General features: G+C 37.1%; 1 protein-coding gene across 3 annotated transcripts in view; it reads left to right on the forward strand.

Moving 5' to 3' along the window:
* Positions 1-17,191, forward strand: part of LOC121512285 (discs large homolog 1-like protein) — a 203,001-nt gene that overhangs the window by 126,194 nt on the left and 59,616 nt on the right. For all 3 annotated transcript variants that reach the window (XM_041791461.1, XM_041791462.1, XM_041791463.1), the window contains 5 exons: positions 6,420-6,544; positions 7,100-7,269; positions 9,068-9,204; positions 12,216-12,360; positions 13,334-13,466. In XM_041791461.1, coding sequence (XP_041647395.1) covers positions 6,420-6,544; positions 7,100-7,269; positions 9,068-9,204; positions 12,216-12,360; positions 13,334-13,466 — 710 coding nt within the window. The remainder of the gene's footprint in view (positions 1-6,419; positions 6,545-7,099; positions 7,270-9,067; positions 9,205-12,215; positions 12,361-13,333; positions 13,467-17,191) is intronic.

The raw sequence follows: 17,191 nt of genomic DNA on the forward strand, positions 1-17,191 counted from the left end.
GAACATTACACAGTGTTAGTTTTAAAAATGTGTTGTCCTATCGTCATGCATAATAAGTATTCTTTGTGATTGACAATGGGTTGATTTGGCGGTGTGGTTGTCTACAGACTCAAATCCTAAGATGGCGTTTTACATAAATAAATTTTGGTGAAACCAGAGGGATGAAAATACTCCAGATCATTATGTTGAAATCTTGAGTTGTCGCTTGCAGACACCCCAAGCACACCTTTAACCTTGCAGAAGTAACCGAATCAGGGTTACAATTTCGTTGCAGCTCACTGAAAGTTTATCTAACCAGAAATAACCCAGCAATGGTTGCTGTGAGAGAGGGCTCATGTCTGTGGGTCAGCGCACCAATCAGAGAGCCAGAAAAAGGGTAACTTGTAACATATTCAAGCCAGCTAGATTTAAAAAATAAATAAAGAAATTAAAAAGAAATAAATTAAATTGCAAGAATAGCTTTTAGTTTTGGAACTCTTATTGTGTTTATCAGCCTTCTGACACACTGAAATGCAACACATTTCAGGGCTTGATAGGCTTATAACTGTGTTTGAAAACATGCTTTTCTGTTTTCTATTTATGTCAACTTTTAAGCTCTATCATTCCATTTGCAGTGGATAAATACAGACTGGATTGTTCTGTCTTTGGACATGGTGTGAGTTCCTGAAATTGGATGACAAAAATAAAAAAGAAGCCGTTTAACTGGAATGAAAAAAGAACAAGTCCTCTGGAAAAGTAACTGACGGTGATCACTCTCCTAGAATGATGGAATCGCAATATGCAATATACACAGAATAGCTATAAATAATTTATATTTACCTGTGATATAACCTTTAATTTTTTTTTTTTTTTTTTAAAAGACTCATCAATTTGTCATAAAGCTTAGCTAAATTTTAACTTTTCTGTACTCTAAATCAGTAAATCAAGAATGTTGTACTAGCATAATTTTAAGTCATTAATGAGAAGTTGCTCAGTGAAAATGGTGCAAAGAAGGGTACAGATTAAAATCAGCTTGTTTCTTGGTTGTGAAGTCCCACTTTAGTACTTCTTCAGTACAGAAAAAGAAAGCTGCATTTTTGTAATGTAACATCCAAGTGCTCTTTGAAAACTCAGGGTTTGATTTGCTCATTTCATCGAGTGATGAAGTCATTTCATGAAAAAAAGAGTTCAATCAAAAAATCAAACAGCAGCCTTCCTTCACAAAAGCAATTCATGGCACACTGGTGGATTTTCAAGACAGGAGATACCTTTATCTCACATTCAAAATATACTGAATATTAAACAAATATGTACAGTGCTTAACAAATTTATTAGACCACCACCCAAAGTCAGGTTTATGCCACAGCTGCCCTAAATTAACAGTGTTGGTAATTACCAAAATAATTTTTTATGTTTCTGCAATGGTTAGCCTAATACACCAATATGTACAAAACTGAAAAAATAGTAAAGCACATTATTATTTCTTGATTAATATGTCAAATTATAGTTATTTACTTGCATTCCTGAACAGAAAAATTAGTTTCAGTGGTTGAATGTTATGCTTGATTCATTTCTGACTTCTCAGAGAAGCCCAGTGAGCCAGCTCAAATTTGGGTATAAAAAGTTGAATTCAGTTTGAAATTCCTCATTCCTGTTCAAAATGGTAAAATGCGAGAGCTCACTGAAAATGAAAGAGTCTGCATCAAAGCACTTCATGATGCTGGATGGTCTCTGAGACAAATATGACAGGTGGTCTATTACATTTGTTAAGCACTGCATAAACAAAAAATATACATCCATTTATTATTCTTTATTGGGAACTGCCTTTACATGTTTTCTGAAGCATAGCACTGACAGTTCAGACTCAAAAACCTGCTATAGTTTGTTTTTTACATTTGTAGAAAATGAAAAATAAAAGATGTCATTTCTAATGCTTTAAAAAGTTAGACATATTTTCAGTGAATCCTGATCTTCACTGTCTGCTGTCTGTACACTCCTTTCGTCTCGCCTACTCCTCGTGTTGATTGTGGTATTTCCTTTGGAAACTTAAGTGTTTCCAAACAGGAGATCTAAATGATAGAGGGGGAATTTTAAGCCCTTGCTGCTGGTTAGTTGTGGTTTCCATGAGGCTTTAAGCTTGTGGTGGTATCCTACTTTCTGGCCCATGTGGGAACTCAGATTTGAGGTTCTTTTGTTGTGCAGTTTTTAGAATGGCATCTGCATCATACCCAAAGTCTTCCTCTGAAACTGTTTGGTGCAAATACATATACCTTTACCCTCAGAGTGCAAGGATACACAGATGTTGTGGAGGCTTAAAACAGATTTTTTTTTTTTTTTTTTATTCCTTAATGTTCCACTGCCATTTCAGGCTGACAAACCGGGTTTATGTTAAGGGTCGACCAATACTGGCTTTCCAGGGCCGATACCGATTATTTGTAATTCATTGCGACCAATAACCCATATTTTGAACTGATTTGCATTTATTATGATTTACAAATTTTCTGCCAGAAATGGTGGATTGCTCCCTCCAGATGGGGAGTGAGCCTCTGCCTCAGGTGAAGGAGTTCAAGTATTTTGGGGTCTTGTTCACAACTAAAGGCAAAAGGGAGAGTGAGATTGACAGGCAGATTAGGGCAGCATCAACAATACAGACCGTGTGTTGTTCCTGACAATTGTGGTGAAGAGGGAGCTGAGCAGGAAGGCAAAGCTTTCGATTTACTGGTCAATTTTCCTTCCAACGCTCACCTATGGTCATGAAATCTGGGTAATGACCAATAACGAGATCACGGATACAAGCAGCCCAAATGAGCTTTCTCCAAAGGGTGGTGGGACTCACCTTTAGAGACAGGGTGAGGAGTTCAGACATCCGGAGGGAACTCATCGAAAGGAGCGAGTTGAGGTAGTTCGGGCATCTGATCAGGATGCCTTCTGGACGCCTCTCTCTGGAGGTTTTCCAGGCATGTCCAACCCAGAATGTGCTGGAGGGATTATATATCCTATCTGGTCTGGGAACGCCTCAGGATCCCCAAGCAGGAGTTGGAAAGTGTCGCTGGGGAGTGGGATGTCTGGGTTGACTTACTCTACTACCCTGCAACCTGGCCCCGGATAGGCGGAGGAAGATGGATGGGAAATGTACTCACTGTGGCAGCAGTGAAATTGCATGATCAAAAAAATGTAGGGAGACAAACATTTTAGCCCTACCTCATCGGCATGAAAAATGGCACAGAGCAACACAGTAGAAACTGGAAAACAGGAGGTAATTCCATACGCTCACTGTGTAAAAGACGCCCAGGTTTGGATTGGCAGGTACTCATATTACATCTAGCCAATCAGATGTGTTGTTTGCAGGGGATTTGGTGAGACTAGAGAGGGAAAATAAAGCCAGAGGGGAAGACACACCTTGCAGTGGAGCCTAAGTAGCACACTTTGTGATGCAATAATTTAATTGATTATCAGTAGAATTATAGGCGATACCTATAATCAGCCAAATGTCATATATCAGCATCAATAATTGGCCAGGCTGATAATCAGTCAAACTATTGTTTATATAATCATAAAAAATATACTGGCATAAAAAAAAAAATCATTTATAGTAAGTGCACTCATTTTATTTAGCTCTACTGACCTCTTAAGCTTTCATATCATGGTATTTATATTGCTTTGCAACTTAATTACCCTCTTTTTTTTCTAAGTCTGAAATAAATCCTGGAAGAAGAACATGCATAGCTAAGATGTTGTCAGCTTCTATAGTTCTCACTTGTATTTTTAAATTTAGGTTTTCTACTCTGCCCTCTCTCAGCCCCACCTCGGTCCAACCCTGCTGACCCTGTTTCCCAGTCCTCTCTGTTTCTCGTCCATCCTTGCCCACTTTCTTTTTCCTGTTTCTACCCCTCCCCTTCCTCATTATATTCCCTTTTCTCTCACCCTGAGGCTCTCTCTCTCTGTCTCTCTTTCTCTATTCTCCTGTGACCTGGTTCTGTCTGCATGACGGGATCTGCTTTAAAGACACGATGGACATACACGCAAACACAGGCACAGACATTACACTTGTACTTTTAAACCCAGCGACAAAGCATGGCAGAGTCAGAGAAACACACACAGAGCAGTGGTTGTCATTAGAAAGTGAGCTCAACTTACAGAGGAGCTTTGATGTGTTTAATTTGGCAATGTAATGCCAAATAAGTTGCATGCTCTTCGTAAAGATACCTCTCAAGGTATCACTCTTTTATGTGGAAATATATTTAAATCATCCATTTATCTGTTTAAGAGTTTGTGATTTAGTGGCAGAGCATTTACAAGAAACAGACTTTTTAAAAGCAAGCATATATTATTTCAATCATTAGAGACTTAATATGTGTTTAACAATAATTTATTTTTACAAATTTTAATGTAAGAAATATTCAGTGCTTTTGGTGATTCCACTCCATTGTGATGACTTCATGTACTTGAAGGGGGAGTGAGGCAAACAGTGGAATAGGAAATCCCCCTATGGAGTCTTTACAGTGGTGGTGGTGTTGATGAGGGATCAGATGAGGAGTAGACTTCTGAGAAGCTGGACCAGAAAAACTTCCAAACTTTGCAGCAAGTCCCATGGTTAAAGATCGTATCCCTATGTTGAAATTTGTGTTGAAATTGGCCGCATAGACATTAATGAGCTGTCTTAGGCTGGCCGTACACTACATGATTTTAAGCCTTATTTTTTATCCTGAGTGGAGGACCTGAAATTGTACGTACCAAAAATGTTTGTATGCACGATTCTAGGTCATAATGTCACAGACAGAGTACCAACAACCAGTGAGAGCAAGCAGACCAGGTAGCATCACCAGTCGGTTGTTATGTATTTCCACCGCTCACAATCGTAAACGCAATTTTACCTTCATTCCAGCCAGGATTTCACTCTGATCTTTTCCCTGGTGTATGATTTTTGCTGCATCTGTGATGCATGCCAGTTGTAGAGGGACAGCAAGATATTTATTGTCATTTGTTTATTTTCATTCTGAAGTCGCGCATGATTATGCAAGATTTGGTGAATTTCTGCTGTTTAAGTGATCTTCACTGTGAGGTCGGCAGGTCAGCTTGTCTGTGGGTCCAGTGGTCTGATGGTCTGCCTGAGTCGTCTAGTGTTTGCGCTTCATAAGATGAAAAATCATTTGAAATCATCCCTATTGTCTGTGGTCATTACATTTTTAAAATGGTTTAAGATTTTAAAATTGTCTTGTGTGTGGCCAGCCTTAAGCTCACTTCTGGTTATGATGTGTTCAAGGTCAGCCCAGCAAGATGACGGTTAGGTGAATGTAAACTAAAATGTCAAATGTAACATCAAGAAAAAGAAAATTCTGTTTTGGCAAGAAACTTACAATATTGAAAGAAAATGTTTGAAGGTGATTTTTGTCCAGCAATATAAATTAAATACAACAGATTGAATTACAACCTTTTTAACTTGGTAACAAAAGCTTTACTCAGCGTCGCTTTAAAATGCACTATCGTCTCATCCTTCTACCAGTTAATAGAAAGTATCAAAGGTGGTTCCAATTAAACGTCAGATCATTAAAAAGTATTGATAAGGGTCTTATTAGAAATAAAAATGAACACCCCCATCCCTCATATTTTTTGTAATATATTTAAAAAAACTTTTGTGTCGTAGGGGTTGCAGATATATTATGTTATTTCAATTCCATTAATTTTTGTAGATTTTATTTTTGTGATTATGAGAAATGAAACCTAAGTAGGTCTTTGAGACTTAACTCTCCATGCTGCCCTTTAGGCAATCTGTAAAAAGAAGTTTTGCAGTTCCCTATTTAAAAAAAAAGGAATATTATGTATTGCTTTTTCTACATGAAAGGTGCAGGGTGTGAAATTGGAAATATTAGCAACATCTAACAGTCAAACTAGACTGCAATGCTTACTTCTCTGGTGGTAAGCGTTGCAACCAGTAGTATTTAAAAAAATGTGTATGTTATTTAATCCCTTCTGTGGTGCTGTAGAAACATACAAAATGCATAAATCCAAGATGGTGGAGTCCAAAGAGGGGACCCTATCTATGTATGAATAAAAGACTTACTCTAGGTTTATAGAAACTAAAACAATTTTATATATTCAGGTGATAAAATACCTTCACACAAATTTCAATATTATGTTTCATTTCTACCAAGTTTGTCCTACTAAATGCAGCTAGGCTAAATATTACATACTCCACCTTTAATGCACCTAAAATGTACCAAATCATTACTTAAAATCCCAAAACCATACCAGATTGTTTACTGCTACACCCCTAGAAACTATTGTTCTCCAAGATAATGGCCGATGTTCGAGCCTGACTTGCAGCACATGTCATTCCTCACCCTCTCACCCTGATGTCCTTCTCTGTCCACTTAAAGACAAACAACGCTAAAGTATTAATCCAAATTAATCTCTCTTTCTTTTTCTTTGTGTGTTTGTAGGGTAACTCAGGTCTGGGGTTCAGCATTGCGGGAGGGACTGATAATCCTCACATCGGAGAAGATCCTTCTATCTTCATCACTAAGATTATACCTGGAGGGGCTGCAGCCCAGAATGGACGACTCAGGTAACTACACACAACAGGCGCTTTAAGATGGAAATAAGAAACCAAATCTCCACACAGTCGTTCTATTTCATTCGTGTGTGAGTGCATAAAGGCATTTATTAGATGAGTCACGAGCACCTGCACCTGTTAATGAAAGACAAATACACAATATCACCTGTTAATGCTAATTTATAAAATTAAAATGACTTTATTTCATTTCATTACATGTTCAATACACCAGTTGTTAGAAAGAAAACTCAATTAAAAATTAAATAGGCTTTCTGAAAAAATGATTAAGGTGGGTTACAGAATTTTAACCATAAACATCAACAAATTCAGTAAGTTTGAAAAGTTGAATGTTGATGGGGCATCTATTTCTCCCTTTTTAATCACCACTCATTTTTGTTGTGAATCATTTTTAACTCAATCATTTCAATTATTTTGCAATGTCTGATCACATTTTATTTGAACACGTTTGTGTTAATCAGATCATTTGTTATTCTGTAATTTTCTGAGTTGCAGTCTTAATTCTTCCCTTTTCATTCAGTCTTTATTGTTTATTTCTGCTCTGTGCAGGGTGAACGACTGTATAGTCCGTGTCAATGAGACGGACGTCAGTCAGGTGACACACAGTGGAGCTGTGGAGGCACTGAAGGAGGCAGGAGGTCTGGTCCGACTGTGTATACGACGAAGGAGGAGCCTCACTGAGAGAATCATGGATATCAAGCTAGTCAAAGGGCCCAAAGGTGAGCAAGCGTTTGAAGTGAACACAAAATACTTGTGCCTTACTAAAAGGATAAGCGTTCAGTGTGGAGATCCCTAAACCCAGTTTAGCCCTTAAGAGTTAGCCCCACAGGTCAACCATGCAGACTGATGAACAGAAGGAAGCTACCACTTAGCCAGAGTTGTCAGGTGGTGTTTCTTTCAGTTAGTCCCACAACACCTCCAGAGAGCTTTAAGCTTATATTTTGGCTTTTCTACAAGCTTTTGCTTGTAAGAGGGGGAGGGGGAAGGTCCATTTGAGGTTTTGGGGAAATTAACTTGACATTTTTTGGTATTTTTATGGGAATTTGGAATAGTTGTTTGGATGATTTGGGGAAATTTGTTTGGAAATTTTCAGGGCTTTTCAATAAAATATGGGAATTTTATTTCCAAAATTGTCATTGCCAGGACACTTTTGTAAATGAGGTTCTTAACCACAATGAGGCTTTCCTGGTTAAATAGATTTAAACAATAATACATTTCTGGGAATTTGATTGGGAATTCGGTGGTGTTCGTTGATCTTTAAAATTTTTAAGAATTTTTTTAGAAATTTTAGAGAATTTGTTTGGATGTTTCCGTCATTTTCATGGAACTTTAGGTGATATTTTTGTCTGTTTTTGGAATTTGCTTGGTAATTTAAGGGGGAATGCTTTGAAACATGGGGACTTTGCGTGACGATTTTAGGAATTTAAATGGATTTTTAAATTGGCATCTTCAGCTTTAATGATAGGCTTACTGAAATTTCACTGAAACATTAGGGAACATTTGGGAATTTTGAGGTACTTTTTATGGATATTTTAAAAATATGTTCAGCCCTTTAAAGCCTTATACCTCAAATGATAACAAGAATATATATATATTTTTTAAACTTAGATGTTTATTTAATCCTCTAACAAAATACAAAAAAATTGCAATAACATTTACCATATTTTTTTTAAATGTTGTATTGTATTTGATATGTGAAGTTTTTTGGCAACTAACTGCAGATTTTATACAAAAGGTTTTTAAGGAAATCATTGATGATGTTGATTAGATAAAGGTCTAGCAAAATTGCTAACAGATATAACACAATTGGTTTTAAAGGGTTAAGAATTTCCTCCAAAATTTTAGGTAACTTCATTGGTATCTTAAGGAATTTGTGTTGATTTTGAAAGGAAAAATTCTAAGAAATTATGTTTAAAGAAAAAGCTGATGATTTCACTTATCAGGTCCTACTTATTCCAAATAAATGCAGGAAACTGAAATGCATTCCAAACAAAAGCTCAGGTCTCAGGAGGTTAAAGACTTATTTTTGTTGTTTCTGGCTTCATTCCAGCACACTGAATCACTACTTTGAGATAAAAGTGCTGACTTTAAGTGTGGATGTTGTATAAAAGAGCTGACAAATTGCTGCAGCCTGGGCTGAATGATATATTATAGGAAAAACAGAGGAAACAGACATCAATTTGCAATAGTGACACAGTATGAGGGGGCAGGAACAGAAGCTGTCTGCACAGAATCCAGCATGTTTCTGCTGCAAATTCTGTATAACATGTTTGAGCAAAGAAGAGTGAATACTGACTGAGCAGTTTGAAAAAATTAAAGCAAAATACATTATTATATTACTTACCACCCTGTAATTGTATCAAACTTTTTAGACAAAATTGTTTATCGAAATGAGGAGAAGGAGGTAGACACAAAAGTAGTGAGACAGCAGCAAATAGAAATTTCTGACATGATAAGCATTGTTAGAAAGCCCAAGAAGTTGCATGCAAAATATGAGCTGCTGCTGTTTTCTTTCAGGTTTGGGATTTAGTATAGCAGGTGGAGTTGGAAACCAACACGTCCCAGGTGACAACGGCATCTATGTGACGAAGATCATCGAGGGAGGGGCTGCACACAAAGATGGACGGCTACAGATAGGGGACAAACTTGTGGCAGTAAGAGAACCTTTTGTTCTACTCTGTCTCTTAATCTGGCTTGGACAGAACACCAGTTACATTTTTATATGATATAAAAATGCGTTACTCAGCTCACTGCAAACCCTTGAAGCGTGGTTAGGAAGCCACCTGGTGGAATCTAAATGAAAAACTGCTTGAGGTCAGAGGATTACATATATATGATGGAAGTTTTCCAACATGGCCTTGTACACAGGAATGTACAAATGAAGCTGTCCACATAGATTTAGTGATGGTCGGCCTATAAATCCATAAAGCACACAGTGATGTGTTCAGTGTCAGAAGCCAGAGTTATAAATCAAAGTGCACTCTGGTACACGCTGTCTCATATATGGAATGTATCAGAGGCAGCCTTCATTTTGACATCATGTCTGTCTAAAATTGTTGCCTGCAGATGTTTATTTTCCTAGCTTACACGCCAAAACAAGCCTTGTTTTGAGAAATACAAACATGTTAGTTTCAGTATGTACTGTTGAAGAAAGTTTGTGTTCCAACCAGCTCCCATATTCCTGAATGATACACTTTACAATTTCAAATTTAAATATAAAACTGTATTGTTTCCATGACAGGTTGTTATCTTGGCATGAACAATTTTGCTCTGATGCAATGATAGGACATAATTATTTTATTTAACCCTTACTGTAGGGAATCTTATTGAGGCACAGGTGTTATTATCAAAAAAGACATGTTTGGATAGACCAGAAAACAACAAATAGTTACAGGCAAATAGATCTATCTATCCAGGACATACAGCATTAACTGAGAGTGCTGAGTTGAAGCAGTTTAAACAGAAAAAACAGGATCAATCCCAAGATACTTTCTTCAGGGCTCCAAAAATAAGTTTAAAATCCCCCTCTGTGGATCAGGTTGAACAGCATGTTCCAGGTTAAAGGGTTAGGGTATGATAATGCCTTTTTGCCAAGCAGGATCATAGTACATGAATCAAATCCTGAGACTGGCAAACATGCACAGCCCTAAGATTAATGATACCTGAATTGTGAAAGATCCCTAAAGAAACAAATCAATCTTTTGATTCAAAGTTCATATGAAAGTATGAGGTGAGTGACATTTGTGGTTGTAGAAAAAAATACATGTTGTTTACTAATAGCTTAGCTCATAGAAAGGGGATTCATAATATACAGTTAATAGGAATGGGTGTTTGTTTTGTTAGTTTTCAGTGTGTAGTGCATTAGAGCATTTATGGATTTTTTTTTCCATCAAAAAACATACACACAGTTCAGTTCAGGTTATTTATTATTATTTCAGAGTGCCATGAGCTACAAGAGGTGTCTGGCCCTCTCTTAATATATGACATTGAAAAATCCAGGCTGTCATTGAACCAGAAGACAAAAATATGTTACATTAGCACACCAGACTTCTCTCTTCCGTTTATAACTTCACTGTGTGTGATATATAATCAAATCACCAATATACCTGCACATCACCACAGTTTCTCCTTTTCTGGACCTTTGTGTATACTTTTGTAATGTTCATACTGTATTTTAGGCTGCAGGGCCATGCAGAGGTTAGGGCTGTTGCCTCACAGCAAGTAGGTTCCTGCTTCACTTGTCAGCCAAGGCCTTTTTGTGTGGAGTTTGCATGTTCTAACCTTGCATGTGTGGGTACTCAAGCTTCCTCCCACAGACTAAAGACATGCTTGTTAGGTTAATTGGTAACTCAAAATTGGCTGTGGGTGTGAGTGTGAGCGTGCTTGGTTGTTTGTCTCTATATGTCAGCCCTGTGATTGACTAGTAAATCATGGAGACCAGGGTGTACCCCGCCGTTAGCCTGATAGCTGGGATAGGCTTAAGCCCCTCACAACCCTGAATTGGGTAAAAGGTGTACAACATGTATGGATGTTGTATTTTATGTTTTTTCTTTTGCTTGTTTATTTTACTAAAATAATCTTTTTAAGTTTCTAGCCCCCAATATTTTATTAGCCTCTTAAAATTTGTTAAGCCCCTTAAAAATGTATACTTCTTCTGTGTTGTTTTACACCAAACACCTAGTCAAATTTTTTTATGTGAAAATGTACTCGGTAAAAAAACTCAATCCTTATTCTGAGATAAAAGCATAAACAGATACATCACATTACATGTCAAATAATGTCAAATCAAATCTTGTGTCAAATGTATTTGATATTCAGACTTTCTCGCATATTAAGCAGCTGCTGCTATTGTCTTCATAATCAAATATAAAGTGTCCTCTTGTGCTGTTGAGAGGCTTGAAATACAAACTGAGTGAGCTGAAAACACTTTGTGTGTAAACAGATACTGAAGCTTATTTTCATCACACATAGAAAACAATCTGCAGGCATTTTGTAGAAAAGCTGTAATCTTCAATTGTGGTACAAAGTACAATAGAATAAAATAAACCAATGGTTATAAAAAAATCTTACTAAATGGGGAGACTCCTTCAAACTACTCCATGAGCTGTACAGATTTCACACCTGATGTGCATCGTTTTCCAATCACCTGACAGACATCCTCTTAATTGTGTTTCCATTTAATCTGCATGTCCCTCTGCTCTGCCATTACAAACTATTCGTTGCATATTGCTTTCAAGCACTTCTCTAATTTTTATGTCAAATAAAACTGTGAGGAGTGATTAGGTCAGAGCCTACACCAAACACAAACTCTATTCTGCTGCTGCTTCAGTAAATGTTTTTAACTATTACAAACCTGAGTCCTCTGACTGAAATACAGTTAGAAATCAAACCATCTGGAAAAGTTCAGGCTGAATCTTTGGCTTATAAGTCCAAAACTTTTCACAATACAATTCTGTTCAGCAACTCCTCACCTTCACTCCAAAACAAAACAACACAACAACTTTTGAAACGTTTTTATTTATAGTCCGAGAACAGAAACTAAACAGTGATAGCAGGTTTTCAGCAGTGTAATACTGTAAGTCTTTGCTGTGTTTAACATTATGTAAATGTCTGTGATTACACATCTTTATATGGTAGAACAGTGAATGTCCTCATGTGTCTGCAGGTAAACGCCTCCTGTCTAGAGGAGGTCACCCATGAGGAGGCAGTGGCTGCTCTTAAGTCCACTCCTGATGTTGTTTACCTACGTGTGGCCAAACACACCTCCCTTTTTATCAACGACAACTTCCCTCCGCCTGATGTCACAAACTGTAAGTACACCTACAGCAACAGACTTTCTCATAAGGCAACAAATATACTGATAGATAATTATATGTGAAAGGACTGCAGAATCTCACTTGAAGTTAAACATCAGACATGATTTGCTGGAAAGTTTTGTCCTCTGTGACATACTCTAAGAAGCTGTGGCATTTTGGGGCCAAATGGTTAATGGTAAAGAACAGAAAGGTCGAGTGTAAATTGGTGATTTCTTGAAAGAAATCTTCATAGAAGTACAACGATACAGAAAACTTAAATTCCCCTTCATAACATTTATTAGTGCAGGGGTTTTACTTGTAAATCTGTTCATCTAATTTTGGGAAGGAAATGCTAGTTATGTTTGCATTTGTATGACAGTGGTCTTAAAAAGACTTAATGGTGTAACTTAACAGAAAACTGGCTGATCTGAAGACAGTGAGCTTTTATGAAGGTGGCTTGAAGAGAGTAGAGCTAATAGAGTTCTATAGACAAAGGATGAACTGAAGGGCTTTGAAAAGGCCAGTAAAGAAGAGTGAGGATTTTATTTTTGACCAGTTTAAATTGGTTGGAAACATTTTGTAATTTGTTTAAAAATATGTAATGATTCATCAGCATGACAGTTTTCAAAGTGTTATATAAAAGGCTGATAATCAGACTGGATAAATTTGCTCCACTGGATTACAGCCACTTGAAATCCCTCCAAATGAGCATATTATCAAACAACGTGTCAACACATTACCAGACAACATATATCACATCACCACCTCTCAGAATATCTCTAATTATAAACAGTGTACTGCCAGGATTGACTCTTAGAAATGCCCACTCTCTTATGAAAACTGTCCATTTTGTTAGATGACAATGTCTTAAATTAGAAATCATGAAAAGAGAACATGGTTAAATACAGTTCTGACATCATCAATGAAATGATGTTTTATTTATAACAGAAAAGTTGTGTAATAATGAATGTTTCTGTGTTCCCTCCAGCGTACTCCCCACATCAAGATAACCATATAAATCCCTACATGGGCGGCAGCCAATCAGTAAGCCCTGCTCCGCTGACCACGCCCAGATATTCACCGCTGCCCAGGGCCATGGCTGGAGATGATGACATCCCCAGGTAAGATGTCACACAATAACAACAAACATACAGTGTTAATTTCATTGACTAAAATCATGATAAAAATGTTTGTTGATTCCCTTCTTTCCCTGACTAGAGTAAGACGAGCTAAAAATAGATCTCTGATGATAAACTATTAGGAAAATTAAGTTTATTTTTTTGTCAAGGAGACTAAGGTGAGATTAAAATGTTAGTGCTGGACTGTTGGACATTTAAACTCCTTGATATTTGAGTGTTTTACATTTGTTTTAATTGTAGAATATGGCTGAGTTAAGATGTTAGGACTTTTAACAGACTTAAACTAGACTCAAATGTTTTTGTGTTTTTTGTCAACTAAACTAGACTAAAAGTATAAAGATTCAAATGTCTAAAATGTGACTAAAACTAAATATCACTTTAATCTAAAGACAAAGACTAAGAAATGCAACTAGAGTGCTTCTGGTGTCCCCAAACAACCAGTGCTCATGGAAAAGAAAACTTAATTAAAGGAATGCAAAACCTATGACCAAAAACAATGACAAAAATGGCAGTCAAGATGGTTTGAAAAAGTTAAAGGCCTTTAATTCATAGAGCTGGAAAAATTAAACCATTTTGACTGGTTGGACCTGTATTATTTCCCATTGTTTTTTGGCCGTACGTTTCCATTCCTTAAATAAATAAGATCAATGTAAAATAGCTGCAAAAATTAACACTCCCTGCATGCTTAAAGATATTAAGAGATAATCAATCAATCAGTCAGTCAATTAATCCATCAATCAAGCAATCATCAATCTTTGTTTGTATGGTACCAATTCATAACCGAAGTTATCTCAAGACACTTTACACAGAGGGCAGGTCTAGACTGTACCCTCTGTTGTGGCCTATTATGATAGTCCAGAGTTAATCATTAAATAAATTATATAATAAAGACTATACCCTATGATAATAAAGACCATTAACCACCGTTAATTACCACGAGCACAGCACTAGTAGAACTTAACCATGTTACAGTGACAACAAAAACCTTCTTTTAATTAAAAAGGCAGGACTAGCAGACCACGTTCCTGTTGACAGCGCTCTGCTGAAGCTGTGCTGGGGTTGGAAAGTAGGGGTAGTGGTGGAGAAAAGTGGGAAGAGGAGAGGGACAAGGAAAACAAAACAACAAATGAAAGACAGAGTTATGGCAGTTGTGGCCATAAACCTATCTCCCCGTTTGTGGAAAATAATATAACTTTATTGATAATGGTAACAAAATGAGGAAAAATAGCAGGAACAGCTATGATTGATAGAAAACAGATGTGATATAAAACAGAAAATGGAACAGTGCTGTAATAGCTTTAGATATTAGAATAGTAATGAAAAAGAGAGCAATTATTAAATCACATAGCAGTGAAGCAGTATTGCTCTTAGAGTCAATGAAACTGTTCTAGTACTGATTAAAGAAGAAAGAATGATGTTAATTAGATGAAGCATTAGCATTAGAAAAACTAATGGCAGTAATGAGAAAGATGTATAAAATATATATAAAGGTGATAATAGCAATGCAGTTTGAATAGTTTTTAAATTTACTTTAAGATATGAGACAATAGTAATCATCATAAAAATGAAATATAAATAAATGAAAAGTAAGACCAGTGTCCTGACTATTTGGAATTTTTGAAGAATTTTGTAATTACAACCCTCTAAAAGTTACCTGACTTCTTTTTTATTTCATCCTCTCTACTGAATAGTGACTGTATTTGAGATGATCCTGATTTTAAAGAAAACCTCCTACTTTAATAATACAGATTGAAATTGCTTCTAGAGGAAGAAAACAACATGTAGTTACTGAGGCTCTTTACAGTACAAATTGTCAGCCTTTTCTTCCTAGCTCTTTACTTTTGTGCCGTCCTTGTCCTCCTCTGAGGTCTTAAAACTGGCCCTCAAAGAGCTCTATGGTGTCAGCTTCAGAAACAAGGAGAGTCTCTGACAGTCACAGAGAACCTGACATACACAGCGTGACCTCTGTCCCTGTCCCCCTGTGTGCATTTGGCAGGAAAAGGCAGATGGCAGAGCGACTTTTGTCTGGCATGTAAACTCAGGTCACATATGAATACCCACACAGTGCTGCTCTACTGTCTTTAATCCATTTTAATGGACGGATTACATCCTATCACAGCCCTCGTCACTCAGCTGGCGTCACCGTGGTTACCAGAATATGACTCATTTCGTCATAGTCCTCAGGGCCAATCATTGCCATTTGATTATAATAAATCTGATAAGCCTCAGACTGACTGCAGAGTGGTCATTTTGACGTCTGCTTGCTTTATTCTCTGACTTCTCTTCTCCTCTGTTCGGCCATCTCTTTGTCTGTGATTAGTTTCTCATGCAGATACAGGATTACAGTTTTTAAACATATACTGAGCATGCACAATTTTTAAAACATCTGCTTTTCCTGTAATCAGATATTTCATGTGAAAGAGCTGATCATTTATGATGTCGTGCTGCAGAATAAAGAATGCACTAACTGAACTTAATTTAGAACACAATAGGGTAGCATACATTCAAACAATCTATATGTAATATAGGGCAAGCAGCATGCTGCACATTAGTCATATTATATAACATCCACATAAAAGATGTCATATTCTGATAAAATATAAGAACACTATGACTCTGTTGCACACAGGAACCATAATTTCATATTTTATCTGAGGTAGGAACTAACACTTTTTAGAACAGTTCAGTTTTTATCAGGGGAATCTGTAACATCTGCCAGATGGTCATACTCATACTCAGAGCAGAGGATGTGAGGCAGGTCAGAAAATACTCTCTGTCCCTGCCTGGGAACAGACTACTCACCCAACAGTCACTTCATTCGGTAAACCTGATCATCTGGTCATTTATGCAAATATCTCTTCAGCCAATCACATGGCAAAATACAGTCTGTTCAGGAATGGAGACATGATTTGCTGAAGTACAAGCCAAGCGTCCGAATGGGGAAGAAAATGAGTTAAGCGACTTTTAATGTGCCATGGTTCCAAGTATTCAGACAAGAAAATGATCACTGTGGGTTTATTAACCAGAGGGAGGAGTTTTTGGTCCTTCCCATCACCCTTATGGCACTCTGCAGTATCACATTAGTCTGGATTGTAGGCAGAGCAGCACCAATGGAATTTTTTTGTTTGTCGACTTGAGATGTATAGTAATTTTCTAGTTGCCTGACTACTCAAAGAGCTTTTTGCACTACAGGTAAAACTGGCCCAGTCAAACAGATCAACTCCATATTCACACACTGATGGTGAAGGCTGAGTGGCCTTCAGTGTATCTAATTCCATTCATATGTATTCATGAACACTCACACACCACTGACGCTGCAATGGGAGCAATTTGGGGTCAAGTGTCTCACCCAAAAACACATAGGCATGCGACTGTGGGAACTGGGGATCAAACCCATAACCTTCCATTTGCAAGAAGACTCTGTCTGCTGTGTACTTTTTTTTCTTTTTTTTCTTTTCTTTTTGTTAATGCTGATGTTTGGTGTTGATCAGAAGATAATCTTTTTTTTATCAGCCAGGGCCCTCCTGAGATAAGATTTACTGATCAATAGACACTTGTTAGATCAGTAGCATTAGCACCCTGGCTAGAATTAGCCCCCTTTTTGGAGCTGAAAAGTATCTGAACAAGTTATTGGTGGGTTTGTATTTCTCTTAGAGAGTTCCCCTATTTTGTCATCCTTTTATATTTTACATCCCGACTTTTGAACA

Source organism: Cheilinus undulatus, linkage group 7 (assembly GCF_018320785.1).
Source record: "Cheilinus undulatus linkage group 7, ASM1832078v1, whole genome shotgun sequence".
Classification (NCBI taxonomy): Eukaryota; Metazoa; Chordata; class Actinopteri; order Labriformes; family Labridae; genus Cheilinus; species Cheilinus undulatus.